The 14,571-nt window shown below is 33.5% G+C and overlaps 1 protein-coding gene and 1 pseudogene across 1 annotated transcript; both read right to left on the reverse strand.

The window, feature by feature from the left end:
- Positions 1-3,428: 3,428 nt before the first annotated feature.
- LOC122731871 lies at positions 3,429-5,803 on the reverse strand (annotated as a pseudogene).
- Positions 5,804-9,323: 3,520 nt separating this feature from the next.
- Positions 9,324-10,277, reverse strand: LOC122731372 (olfactory receptor 8K3-like). Its single transcript, XM_043971426.1, has one exon. The coding sequence runs from the start codon at positions 10,272-10,274 to the stop codon at positions 9,324-9,326; it is 951 nt and encodes a 316-aa protein (XP_043827361.1). The 5' UTR covers positions 10,275-10,277.
- Between the last annotated feature and the right edge of the window lie 4,294 nt (positions 10,278-14,571).

Genomic DNA, 14,571 nt, shown 5'->3' on the forward strand with positions numbered 1-14,571 from the left:
CCTATGAAGACAAAAAAGACATAGTGGACAAACTAGCCTTTTCAAAACTGAATATTACTTGATTTTTCCATTTTGAAAATTATTTAATTTAACAAGTTCCATAGTTTATTTTAAATTAGATGCATTGTGCACATGAAAGACCTGTATTGATATATAATGAAAAATTTTCTTTTCAGTAGGTGATCAGCATAGTAATCATCATTGACATACATTTGGTTTTTTTGTTTGATTGTTTGTTTGTTTGTTTTGTTTTGTTTTGTTTTGTTTTGTTTTGTGGGGCAATGAGGGTTAAGTGACTTGCCCAGAGTCACACAGCTAGTAAGTGTCAAATGTTTGAGGCCGGATTTGAACTCAGGCCCTCCTGAATCCAGGGCCAGTGCTTTATCCACTGTGCCACCTAGCTGCCCCCATTGACATACATTTACTGGACCTCTCTGATGTTCTTATGCCTGTTGAAACTCTATCCAAGAAAACTGTGTTATTTTTGAGAACAGACTCCTATCTCTATGGGAAGTTAGGTGGTACAGTGGGTCAAGTGCCATGTCTCAAGTCAGGAAGACTCATCCTTCTGAATTCAAATCTAGCTTCAGAAACTTTTAGGTGTATGTTTCTGGGCAAATCATTTAACCTTCCTCAATTCATTTCCTATTTGTAAAATGATCTAGAGAAGAAAAAGGTGAACCACTCCAACATCATTGCCAAGAATATCCCAAATTGGCGGAAAAGACTGAACAAGAGCAATGATCCCTTCTGTAAGCCTGTTATTGGGAAAGAAAGACAATAATGGATTCAGTGTTACAAAGTGGATGGAAGTCTAGCTTTAGAAACATGAAGTTTTAGGTTCAAGTCCTGTATCTGGCACAAATGAACGCCATGGATTGATTTATTCATTTGTACATTCTTATCGTTGTATCCTGTCTTCCCCACTATAGATCACAAAGGGCTAGTTCATAAATACTTACTGTGTGCTTCTCTTACAGAAACAATTATGATTCTTGTTCTCTTCTGTTTTCATTTCTTTATGCACCTTTTATATCTAGGTCATACTTCTATTTTGTATTGATTATCAAATATAACATCACATATAGCATACATTAATTACAATGATAAGAGAAATAGTGAAGATTTAAATGGCAATTATTTTGTGCCAGATATTGTGCTAATCATTTTCCAATTTTTTTTTTCATTTGATCCTCATAACAAACCTGGGAGGTAGGTGCCAATATTATCCCCATTTACCAAATAGGAAACTAAAGCAGAGGTTAAAAGATTTGGCAAGGTCATACAGCAAATAAATGTGTAGGCTGGATTTGAACTCAGGTTTTCTGACTCCATGCCTGGTACTCTATCCAGTGTGCACCTAGCTGCCCTTAATAAAGTGATCATCTATACCAAAATTCTACCAACTCCCTTGTAGTACTCCCAGTGTTTTTGTCACAAAATATTTCTGAGCTCTTAAGCAAATAATTCTTATTATCAGGTTTTATTTAACAGTGAATTATTGAGTTTGATTCTTCATGGTCATAACTCATGTAGAATTGTCCAGGGATATATTTTTGTATTCTTTAACCAGTACTGAATGATATTAATGATTTAACTCTCTGGAAGGTTCAGAGATAAGTTATATGCTCCTTTCTTTGCCCTACCATTTTACTTTGGCCATGAGCAAAACATTCCATGAACAAAGATACTTCTGTACCCAACCTCAAGCCATGATCCCAATCTAGAGATACAAACAATGTAGGATAATAATCAATTCAACAACAGTATGATTCTTAGGTCACAACTTTGGTGACCTGACTGACAATTAGTTTCTCAAATATGCCTCACCACATTAAATTCTGTTTAACTTCTAGATACCAGTGATATCTGCTTTGGCAAATTAAAAAGGTCCATAGCTGCAATGTCTTTTCTTCTCGAAATCTCCATTGGGTTTTATATTTGACTTAGATTGTATTACTTTCTGTGCAAATATTTTGTCCATTTCACTATTCCAAAGATATTGTAAAGGTGTTAATTTCTCAAAATACACTGTTCTCTAATTACCTTTGACGACAACATATTTTTATTTCAAATAAATAATTATAATTGTATCCTTCATATATTTGAGTCTAACATTTTGTTTTGTCACACACAACAAGGTGTCATGTTGTCTTAATAGTGTTAGACAGTGGGCAGATATGACACATTGCCTTCTTTGTGATGTTCTTCATCTTATACGTGATATTGACCTCTCTGCTCCTGAATGAATTTTTTTGTATTCGTAACTTTCTTTATCATAATACTTGTGTCCTCATCACAGAGGAATTATAGATTTCTGTACATAACTATTAGCATTTTCTTTGTTTAGAATTCCCTCACAATGACATGCCATCTCAATCCTGTCAAGAAAACTCATTGCATGAGGAGCATCCCAGGATAGTATCCCAGAAGCTGCATCTCTTATCAGCAGGATCAGGTCCTTTTCTGCCCTTCAGTTCGAACATTTGTAATAAAAGATTGAGGCCTTCTTCCAAGTGAACCATCATTTCAAATTCATTGTTATCATTGTGTTTTCTACTAATTTTTGCTCCACATGCCAGTGCTCTGAGAGTCATATGCTTTCTGTGGCTAACTAGTCTTAAAGTCTGGGATTTGGGGAAGATGAATTATCCTGTACCTAGCTTGCCTTTTAAAAGAGGGACAAGTTTTAATAGCCTACTATGTGGTCATTGAACTCCTAATCTTAATTATTTTAACATATTCCCTCAATAGCAAAAAATTCTGAAATTAACTTCAAGTTCAGATGACAGTTTTCTAATTTTTCAGGTGTTGTATTAACTAATAAGATACGATACCATTCCTCAATCAACATGTACCCCACATTTTTCTGGTCTTTAATATGATCAATTTAATTTAATCTTAAATGGCCTTATTTCAATCCTTGCCTAAACTACTAAATTCAGGAAAAATATGTTGTACATGATCCCCAAATCGTGATAGTATTGAGAATTGTTTCAGTACATAGAAAAAAGCACAGTGTGTAGGCATGGCAAATGAGATAGGAGGAGACACCAAATTAATATGAATTGGATGTGGTAGAATTGTTCTACTAACATTAGATGACCAATGAATGGTTGTTTCCCTTCATAAAATGTAAATTCACTTTGGCAAGAAATACTTTTTTCATGTTTTAGTCCCAAATTTAGTGAAGTACTTGTTACCAGATATTTCTATATACTTGATTCCCCCATACAAGAAAATTGCAACTAAATGTGAGAAATTTTTGCGGGGAAAAAACATCTCATTTTATAATTTCATAAAGAATGATTTGGGATTTTTAAGAAACACCACAAAGTCATTCTCTATGCAATGATTAGGAGAGGGTTTTTTTTCCTTCAAAAAAAGAGAATTGGCACCATATTTTACAATGGACATTGAGAAAATGCTTACATCAATTTTTTAAAGACTATTTTCAATGCACCTTTCACTTGATTGTTCCTCAAGCTGCAGATCAATGGATTGAGCATGGGGATGACCAGAGTGTAAAACACAAAGGCCATCTTGTCTGTATCAAAGGAGTAACTTGGTTGGGGCTGTAGGTACTTGAAGAGAAGTGTTGCATAACACACAACAACCACTGTGAGATGGAAGCCACACATGGAGAAGGCTTTGTGCCTGCCCTCAGTAGAGTTCATCCTGAGGATGGCCAGAAGAATTAGCATGTAAGAGACAAGGAAAAAAAGGGGATAAAACAAAATTAATTGCAGAAAAGGTCATAATGATTAGTTCTATTTCATATGTATCTGAGCATATAATGGATAATAGAGGAATACAGTCACAGTAGAAGCATCTTAATACATTTGTTTTACAGGAAGATGCTATAAAAATCTTTGTAGTGACCAGTAGATATACCATGATGCTATAGAGATATGAGATAGCCACCAAAAAACAACATATCCCTTCTGACATGATGACCATATAGAGGAGGGGTTTACAGATAGCTACATAGCGATCATAGGCCATGGCTGAAAGGATAAAAATTTCACTTGTGATAAATATTGCAATGAAAACTAGCTATATTGCACATCCATTATAAGAAATGATATTTTCCTCCTCCATGAAACTAACCAGCATTTTTGGCCCAATAGCTGTGGAGTAGCCAAGATCAACAAAGGCCAGATGCTTGAGAAAAAAGTAAATAAAATTTTGGAGATGGGAAACCACACTGGTTAGGATGATCTGGCCCAAGTTTCCAAGAGCTATGGCCATGTGGTTAAGAACAAATATTCAAAAGAGAGGGCCCTACACTTCAGGATGATTTGTGATATCCATGAGAATGAATTGAGTCACCTGGCTCCCTATGGTTTCATTAAATGTGATCGTTTCTTCTTCCAAAGGAAGATAATCTGAGAATAAAAGAAATAAATCTTCTTTCAGTACTGTTTGCCAAGATAATTAGTGAATTAATGTATAGAAATATTTGAATTAATATGAGAAGGAATTTCCCCACCTAATTACAATATAATTTTATCAATTTAGGTGAATTCACTGAAACTGAAATAATTTTTATCAATTTATATCAGATCATCATCCTGTCACTAAGGGCTAAGTGAATATGGTTTGGTTTTATAAAAGAAAGAGTGACTTATGAAACTACTTATCCACACCATATGGGAAGGGATATTATGAATATCCTTTAAAGTATTTTGTTTTAAAAGGGAAAAGTACCCACTTGTAGAAAATATTTATAGCTGCTTTTTATGGTGGCAAGGAATCAGAAATCGAGGGGATTCCCATCAAGTGCAGAATGGCTGAACAAGTTGTGGTATATGAATGTAATAGGATACTATTGTGCTGTAAGAAATGATGAACAGGTGTTTTTCAGAGAAACCTAGAAGGACTTACATGAACTGATGATGAGTGAGATGAGCAGAACCAGGCGAACATTGTGCACAGTATCAAGAACATTGTGTGTTAATCAATTGTGATCAACTTGATTCTTCTCAGCAATACAATGGTCCAAGTTAGTTCCAAAGGACTCATCATGGAAAATGCTCTCCAAATCCAGAAAAAAAAGAACTGTAGAATCTAGGTGCAGATTGAACCATATAATTTCTATTGTTTTTCTTATGGTATTTCTTTTTTGAGGTTTTTCCTTTTTGCTCTTATTCTTCTCTCATTACATGACTAATGCAGAAATATGTTTAATGTGATTGTACATATATAACTTAGATTACTTTTGTATTGGTGAGGTTGGAGGGAGGGAAGGGATGGAGAAAATTGAAAGTAGAAACCTTATAAAAACAAATGTAGAAAATTATCTCTAAATGTAACTGGAAAATAAGAAAATATTTGTATGGGAAAAAGAAGAAGAAGAGGGCATTGTTCTTGGGTGGGTCATAACCCAATTGCTTTAGGGGATGGGGAAAGTAAGAATCATAACAGGAAAAGAGATTTTATTTCTTTTACTTAATAAATTTAAGAAGAAGGACTTAGCATTTTTCTATCCTTTTTCTTAAGAGAAAAAATGTAGAAAAAATTTTTAGCTTGCAGAAAATGTTATTTTTTATTTTTATTTGAATGTTTTATTGAAAAAATATTTTCAATTACATATAAATAATGTACATGTAAAAAATGAGTTTTTACAGTCTTGATATCCAAAAACTTTCCCTCACTCCCATCTCTTCCACTTCATTGTACTCAGGTTGTAAATGAAAACAAATATCAAAATAAAAAAATAAAGTAAAAAAGATTGTTGCTCTAAATCTTCAATGTGATATTTATGAATTCTATCTATACATGGCAGCTTATGCTCATACATTTTTTCTTCTTAGACCTGTCATTAAAAGTGTGTAATGAAGGCACTTTGATATTATTCTTACTATTCTGAAAGAATCTACTTCACAGAATTAATACAAATTAAATCAAAACAAAACTTCCCCTAAGAGCTGTTGAAATTTAACATATATATATATATATATATATATATATATATATATAGTTTAATCTGTCTGTCTCCTACAAACAGAATTAATAACTAGATCAGAGAAATTATAATATCTTATAATATAGCCTATAATTTGTTTCCATACCTACAAAAATAATAAACAGATCAGAGAATATGGCTAAAAACCATATCAGAAAACTCAATGTCTCCTGCAAGACAAACCAGATCAGAGACAGGCAGAAAAAAACATAATGCCAATTTAATTTTGTCCCAAGAAGAAAGAAACATGATCTTGTGGAGACTGTTCCAAAGATCTCAGGGATGCCTTTGTTCAAAGGGTTTTTAAGAGTTCTTTGCTCAGAGGTTACAGAATAACTTCATTAGTATAATACAAATCAACCCAAAGCAAATACTACAAATGTAGATCAATACAAATCAGTTTAAAAGCTCAAGTTAAAGCAGATGCTATGGTTAGGTTATGTGGATACAGGAAGGTTATTGTTAAAGACAAGGAGATCTAGATAGTTGAGCAGGAGAAAAATAAAATCTATTCACTTTTTGGGGAAAGAAGATAGTGAATAAGAATTTAAAGAATTTAAATTTGTTCGCTTGGGGAAAGTAAATAGGGACTGTTTGGTTTCAGTTTGAAGTCTTTAAGCGAAGGGCATTTTGTTCCTATTAATCCAAGGTCTCAAAAAATCCATTTGGATAATAAGGCAGCTCCATCAAATCCAGGTGATCTATACATTCATATTAACCGACCACTTTGCCGTTGTCAAGATACTATTGGAAGACGGTATTCTCTGTAGCTGTTTTAACTCACAGGACTTGAGGAAAGGTCAGCATAAGTTATTCTTGTAGAACAAAGTATCAATTATTTTTAAAAATAGAAATGCAAACAAATCTAGAGAATAATCAAGGTTATTATGGCAAATCTGTGCTTTTAAATAATGTAGTAATGAAACACTTCCAAATTGACTAATTTTGTTTTTCAATGAGACCAAGGAAAATTATATTGCAAGATTGGTGTGCATCATTCACTAACCCAAAAAACTGCAAGTGGAAAAAAAAAAAGATAATTGATTACACTTTATTTTTTGTTGTTTTTAATTAATATTTTATTTTCCCCAATTACACAATTTTTAACATTATTTAAGTTTTGAGTTCCAAATTCTGCCCCTCTTACCCTCCCCTTACTTCTCCCTGAGACAGTAAGCAATTTATACAAGTTATACATGCATTTTTCTAAGCATTTCACACCAAAATCACTAAATGATTCTTTTCTTCCTCATGACATCAAATAATCCAGGTAGTATTTCTAGTTCTCCCCCAGATCAATCACTCAAAGTCTTTTCCAAGTCATTTCTCACTGAAGAAAACTAGAACAGAGGTTTTATTATTATAGAACTACATTTTTTCCCGAGGTATAAGTTGGAAGAAGGAGCAAGAGAAAATTCTAAACAAATTTATCCATCAACCAGATACTTTTTTGGTTGTTGTTTTTACTTAATAAGCAAGTATCTGGGGTAGTCCTGCATCTAGGACCCTTTTACCACACAAAACAATAAGTTTTGTTTTGTTTTGTTTTGTTTAGTGAGGCAATTGGGGTTAAGTGACTTGCCCAGGGTCACACAGCTAGTAAGTGTTAAGTGTCTGAGGCCGGATTTGAACTCAGGTACACCTGACTCCAGAGCTGGTGTTCTATCCACTGTACTACCTAGCTGCCCAACTATAAATTTTCTAATCAATATAGACATGGGGTTTGGGACTATTAAAGTTTAAACTGCCCTACTAGCTATCAGGATGGACACATCTAAGAAGTAAGGGAGATAAGCCCATTAGGTGTGGTTGCTGCCTGGTCTGTTCCAGAGGACAGAGATAACCCCAGAAGTCAGGACCACTGCCTCATATTTAAGCTTTCCCCACTCCCAAAGGGACCTTTCCATGGTCAGGTGGTCACGGCATCTGTCCCCCCCCACCATGTATCCTCTACAAAATGTTTTGTCTTTCTTCTGTTGGATGATTAAGATGTTTCTAAGATATCTCCTTCCCTCAAAGATGTGCTTTGCCTTCCCTCTTGGTCACTTTCTTTAATTGCCCAAATAAAACACTATTTTATTGGATTGTTTGCTAAGAGGTATAATTCTTTTTTTTTTCTTTTTGGTGAGGCAATTGGGGTTAAGTGACTTGCCCAGGTTCACATAGCTAGTAAATGTCAAGTTTCTGAGGACAGATTTGAACTCAGGTCCTCTTGAATGCAGGGCGAGTGCTCCATCCTCTGAGCTACCTAGCTGCCCCAAGGTGTAATTGTTTAAAGAGGAATTCCTAAGAACCCCTATAACCTATTTCCACATGATAAATAAATAAACTTGATATGCACTAAACTGAGATTTAAAACATGAAGAAATTCAAATGGGACAAACTTAAAATCTTATCTTTGATTTGTTTTGTTTTGTAAGCTTCACACATGAACCATAGGAAAGAAATATGTGTGTGGTCATTCCTTTGAAGAAACCTGGACTTTTTACTGGATTCCCACATCAATATGAAACTGCAGTGTTGTGGTTGGTTGGTTGTTTTCCATTCTATCACAAGAATGAATAATCTGGGACTGAAGATGGGAAAAGTGATGAAACTTTTCTTTAATGTTTTGAATAATTATTATAAAGAACAGGGAATTTTGACTTCCCAAAGAACAAAGAAAGCAATGGCTAGAATTCATAGATAAGGAAATTGAGATTATAATTAGAACAAAATTCCTATAAATAAGAGATATTTAAAAATAGATCAACCACTATGGCAGATAGTATGGCTCTGATGTACAGGATTTTATGTTTTTGTTTTTTGTTGTTATTGTTGCTGTATTGATGTTTTTACCCCTTAATAAAATGTAAGTTCATTGTGGCCAAGAACTATGTGTGTATATATATATATATATATATATATGTGTGTGTGTGTGTGTGTGTGTGTTTATACACACACACACACACACATAAATATATGTTTTTTTTTTCTTTTAAACTGTGTAAGACCAATGCCTAGAACAGTACCTGGGACCAGAATTTTCTAAATGCTTTTTAATTTATTTTCCCATGAAAGAAAACTCAAAAAAAAGTTCATTTGTTCACTATTGTAGTATATAATGAAATAGATAGTTTTATGGAGATATTTTGTACTAAATTTTCTAATAAGTTTCTTCCATTAAATTATCCAATAAACTAGGATTTATTGGAGGTTGGCCACCACGAGAAGACTGACAAATAAAAATCATTCTCTTACTGCATACATATATTTTGTCTAAGATGAGAGGAATCATAAAACTTAACAAAAAAAGTAATCTAGAACAAAATTACTTGCTTCTAATAAGACAAAAGACTCACACTTTACATTGGCATTAAAGAGAATGCTTACATCTATTTTTAAAGAGACGTTTCAAGGCACCTTTCACCTCTTTGTTCCTCAAGCTGTAGATCAAAGGGTTCAGCATGAGGATGATCAGGGTGTAAAGCACAGAGGCTATCTTGTCTGTGTCAAAGGAATGGCCAGACTGGGGCTGCAGGTACATGAAGAGAAGTGTCCCATAGAACACAACCACCATGGTGAGATGAGAGCCACAGGTGGAGAAGGCTTTTTGCCTGCCCTCAGAAGAGTTCATCCTCAGGATGGCTGCAAGAATTAGTATGTAGGAGACAAGAATAATCAAGAGGGAAGAAAGAAAATTTAATGGAGCAAAGATCATAATGATTAGTTCAATGTCACTTGTGTCTGAACATATAATGGACAATAGCGGGAGACTATCACAGTAGAAATATCTTATTACATTGGAGTTACAGAAAGATGATTTAAAAATCTTTATTGTGAGTAATAGGGACACCATAATGCTATAAAGGTATGAGATACTCACAAATATCCAACATACTCTGTCTGACATAATGAACATATAGTGGAGGGGCTTACAAATAGCCACATAGCGGTCATAGGCCATAGCTGACAGAATAATAAGTTCACTGGTGATAAATATCCCAAAGAAAACTAGCTGTATTGCACATTCATTATAAGAAATTATGTTTTTCTCCTCTATGAAACCAACCAGCATTTTTGGCCCAATAGTAGTAGAATAACCAAGATCAACAAATGCCAGGTGCCTGAGAAAAAAATACATGGGGGTTTGCAGGTGGGAATCCACAGTGGTTAGCATGATCAGGCCCAGGTTTCCAAGAGCTGTGGCCATGTAGTTGATGAAAAACAACACAAAGAGGGGGGCCTGTAGCTCAGGACGGTTTGTAAGGCCCATGAGAATGAATTCAGTCACTTGTCTCTCTGTGGTTTCATTCAACTTAATCATTTCTTCTATCCAAGAAACATAATCTGAAAATGAAAGGAAGAAGACTATTCTGAGTATGATTTGCATAGATAATGAGGCAGTTAATGTTATATCTTAGATAAGAGGAGTAAGAAATTTCTTCCTGTATTACATTGTATTTTTTTCATTTGAATATTTTATTTTCAGTTACCTTTAGAGATAGTTTTGAAAATTTCTTTTTATAAGATTTGTAGTTTCAAATTTTCCTCCCTTCCTCTCCCCTCCCCAAGACAGCAAGTAATTTGATATAAGTTATATATGTACAATCACATTAAACATATTTCTGCATTAGTTATGTTAGGAGAAAAGAATCAGAGCAAAAAGGAAAAACCTCAAAAAAGGAAAACAAAAACAACAACAACAAAAAGTAGAAATAGTATGTTTCTATCTGCATCTGGATTCTACAATTCTTTTTCTTATTTTTCTGGATTTGGAGAGCATTTTCCATCATGAGTCCTTTGGAACTATCTTGGACTATTGTATTGCTGAGAAGAAACAAGTCTACCACAGTTGATCAACACATAATATTGTTGATACTGTTACATTGTATTTCTCTTTCAATTTAGATATCTTGGGGTAAATTTATTCAAACAGAAATCATATCACATTGTAGCATTCATATCATGTCACATTATATCATGTCATACCATGCAATGTATTATATCATATCAACAACCTGTCACTAACAGGAAAATGGATACAGCTTTATTTTATAAAACAAGGAGTGAATTACGAATCTATCTATCTGTAGTTTATTGGGAAGAACAATATATATATATATATATATATATTTTTATAAGTCTATTTTTATATTATTTTAATTAATCAGTGGTTGAAGGGGTTATAATGGCATATTGAAGGAAGGTAAAGGATTTTAGAACACCTTATGGAGGAATCAAGTTAAAGTAGTCATAAAATTGTCTTTGAAATTAAGACGTAAGTTAAAATATATATCCAATACATTTCCAAGAAATTCTATGCTGTTCATATAACTATCTGGTTTCTGTGACATTGTTTATTGCTGTCTCTTATGAAATGATGGTCAAGTTTGAGATATGGAATTTCCTTTTAAAGGGTACCATAAACCATCAAGGAAAAAGTCCACAAAATATTCAAGCCTCTTACTTATGCTGACATTAGTTGTATAATGGATATTATACACACACACACACACACACACACACACACACACACATATATAATTTAATAGTCTTACCTACCTTATTCATGAAATTTTTTTCTGCCTGGTGATCTAGTCAAATAATTTTCTGTTTTTAATGACTTTCATTTCCAAAAACATGAAAAGACTTAAAAATATAATCTTGCTGTTCAGATGTTATCTAGTTACATAGCACTGATCTCAAATATTGGTGGGATCCCATATATAGTATATAAATTTATAGTAGTCAGTCTATTACTGTTGGTTGCCAAGTAATCACCTTTGCTAAAATATAGAATGTTATTTTTAGGAGACCCCTAAACCATTTAAAGTAAATATCTGGGATATATTCCATTCTCTGCTTCATGCAGTAATTAATTTTATGACATCCAGGGGAGATCTCATGTAACTACTCACTCTCTGTAGCCTCACTTGCCTTTGTCTTATTACAGAGAGAATATTTTTCTGTGTGGATTATAAAAATGAACTAATCTTGTAATTTTGGTATTTTTCATTCTCAGAAACATGACAGGACTTTAAAAAATGTTTGATCTTCATAATATGTCCACCTGCTCAGCATTTATCTCAAAGATCACTGGGATCCCATATATTATTAGTGATCAGTACCTCAACAAAAACAATTTGATTTCTCTGATTATAGAAAAGTATTTCTGACACTGTTCATAGCTAGGAGATGTTAACTGATGATTTTGCTATTATGAATTTATGCCATTTCAATTTGCATGAATTCACCTCATAGTCCCTAAATTTCCCCAGTCACCCCTACAGTAGTCATAGTGAATATCAGCTTTTTTTTTTTTTAACTGAACTGCTTAAACTCAATATTTTTGACCCCTACAGCACTGAAAAGTTCACAAACAAAAAATGTTACCTGCTTATCTGGAAGGTAGAATCTTCTGTAGCTTGTTCATATTATTTGTGATGACAGTTACTAAGGGGAGACTTTAAAGGTTTCTCAGTCTCTATGAGGCCATATCCCTGGAGAGCTAGAGAAATTTGATGAATTGCATAGGAACATGCCATGGAAAGTACACACACCTAAAGATGTAACAATATTTATAGATTTATCTAATTACAATTTTTTAAATTAAATACCTACCATATTCTAGCCTCTTGTATTTGGGTTTTTAATTCATTATGCTACCTTCTTCTCTTTAATAGGTCAGTTCATCCCATTCATTGACAGTTATGATAACTGTGTATTACACCCTATCATATTTATCTCTTGTTTTTTTTCCATCTCTCTCTTTTCCCCCAACATTTCCAAACTCACAAATATTTTACTTCTTATCACAGCCTTCCCCTATATTGTGAACTTTTATCATTCCCTCTCCCCTTCTGTCCCTTTTTTCCTATCCCTTTCCCCCCTTTTTTGTTTCCTTACAGAGTTAAGATCAATTTCTATATCCAACATAGTATCTATGTTAATCCCTCTTTGAGCCAATTTTGATGAGAGTAAAGTTTAAGGTCTGCCTGCCAATCCCCCCCCTCCCCCGCCAATCTTCCCCTCTATTATAATAGTTCTTTCATGACTCTTTTATTATGGGATCATGAACCCCATTCAACCCCCCTCCTTCTTGCAATACAATTTTTTTTTCTCACCACTTTACTTTGTTTGGAGGGGGGGTTATACCTTATAACCACTCCCTCTATCTAAATGCAATCTTTTAAATTGCTCTTATAAATGATAAAGTTGTTAGAAATTACAAATATTATTTTGCCATATAGAATTATAAATAGTTTTACTTTATTTAATGTCTAATTTTTTTTAATTCTTGTTTCTTTTTTACCTTTTAATGTTTCTCTTTAGTCTTGTATTTGGAGGTCAATTTGTTTTATTAATCTTTGATCTTTTAATCATAAAAACTTGAAAGTCCTCTATTTCACTAAATGTCCATTTTCCCCCAAAAGATTATATACAATTTTGCCAGGTAGATGATTCCTGTTTCTAAACCTAATTCCTTCACTCCTATTCTTTAATGTAGAAGCTGACAAATCCTGAGTAATCCTGACTGTAGCTCCAAAATATTTGAAGTGGTTCCTTTTGGCTACCTACATTACTTCTTGATCTGTGAGCTCTGGAATTTTGCAATTCTGTTCCTGAAAGGTTTTTGTTTGTTTGTCTTTTTTTTTTCTGGGGTGGGGGAGGGGGGTTCTCTTTCAGATAGTGATTGGTGGATTATTTCAATTTCTATTTTGTCCTCTGGTTCTAAATATATCAAGGCAGTTTTCTTTGATAATTACTTGAAAGATATTGTCCAGTTGTTTTTTGTTGTTGTTTTTTTTGTTGTGTGTGTGTGTGTGTGTTTGTTATTTTTTTAATCATGGCTTTCAGGTATTCCAATAATTCTTATATTTCCTCTCCTAGATCTATATTCTATATCAATTGTTTTCAAATTGTTTTATATTCATTTTTTTAATATTCCTGATTTTGTTTTAGCATATCTTGATGTCTCATAGTGTCACTAGCTTCTACTTCTTCAATTCTAGATTTTAAGGACTTATTTTCTTCAGTGATCTTTTTTACTTCCTTTACCATTTGGCTAATTTTTTTTTTTAGGAAGATATTTTCTCAGTAAATTTCTTTTTATCTTTTCTTATGCTATTGATTCTTTTAATGATTCTCTTTCATTACTTTATTTTCCCAATTTTTTCTTCTGCTTCTCTAATTTGCTTTTTAAAGTCCTTTTTAAGCTTTTTCAGGAATTCGTTTTGAGGCCTAAGGCCAAATTACATTTTTCTTTGAAGCTTCACCAGTGGCCATTTTGGCACTATTGTCCTCCTCTAAGTTCATGTCTTGATGTTTCTATCTTCATAGAAACTTTCTATGGTCAAAATTTTTTGTTTGTTTGTTTTTGTTGTTCATTTTATGCCTTTTTGTGATTTGGTGTAAGATGTGATTTGATTTAGGATGAGATTTGATGTAAGAGTTAGGGTCTAGCACTGCAGTGTCCCAAGGTTTCATGATGGGGCTCTGGGTTTTACTCATAGCTTTCACTTGACTTCAGGGATTAGCTTATTTTCTTTTCTGTGGGGAACCTTCCCTTGAGACTTTTACTGGGGGCAGATGTTCCATGTTGCTTTCCCTTGGGCATGGGA

This window comes from Dromiciops gliroides, chromosome 6 (assembly GCF_019393635.1).
Source record: "Dromiciops gliroides isolate mDroGli1 chromosome 6, mDroGli1.pri, whole genome shotgun sequence".
In the NCBI taxonomy this organism is placed as follows: Eukaryota; Metazoa; Chordata; class Mammalia; order Microbiotheria; family Microbiotheriidae; genus Dromiciops; species Dromiciops gliroides.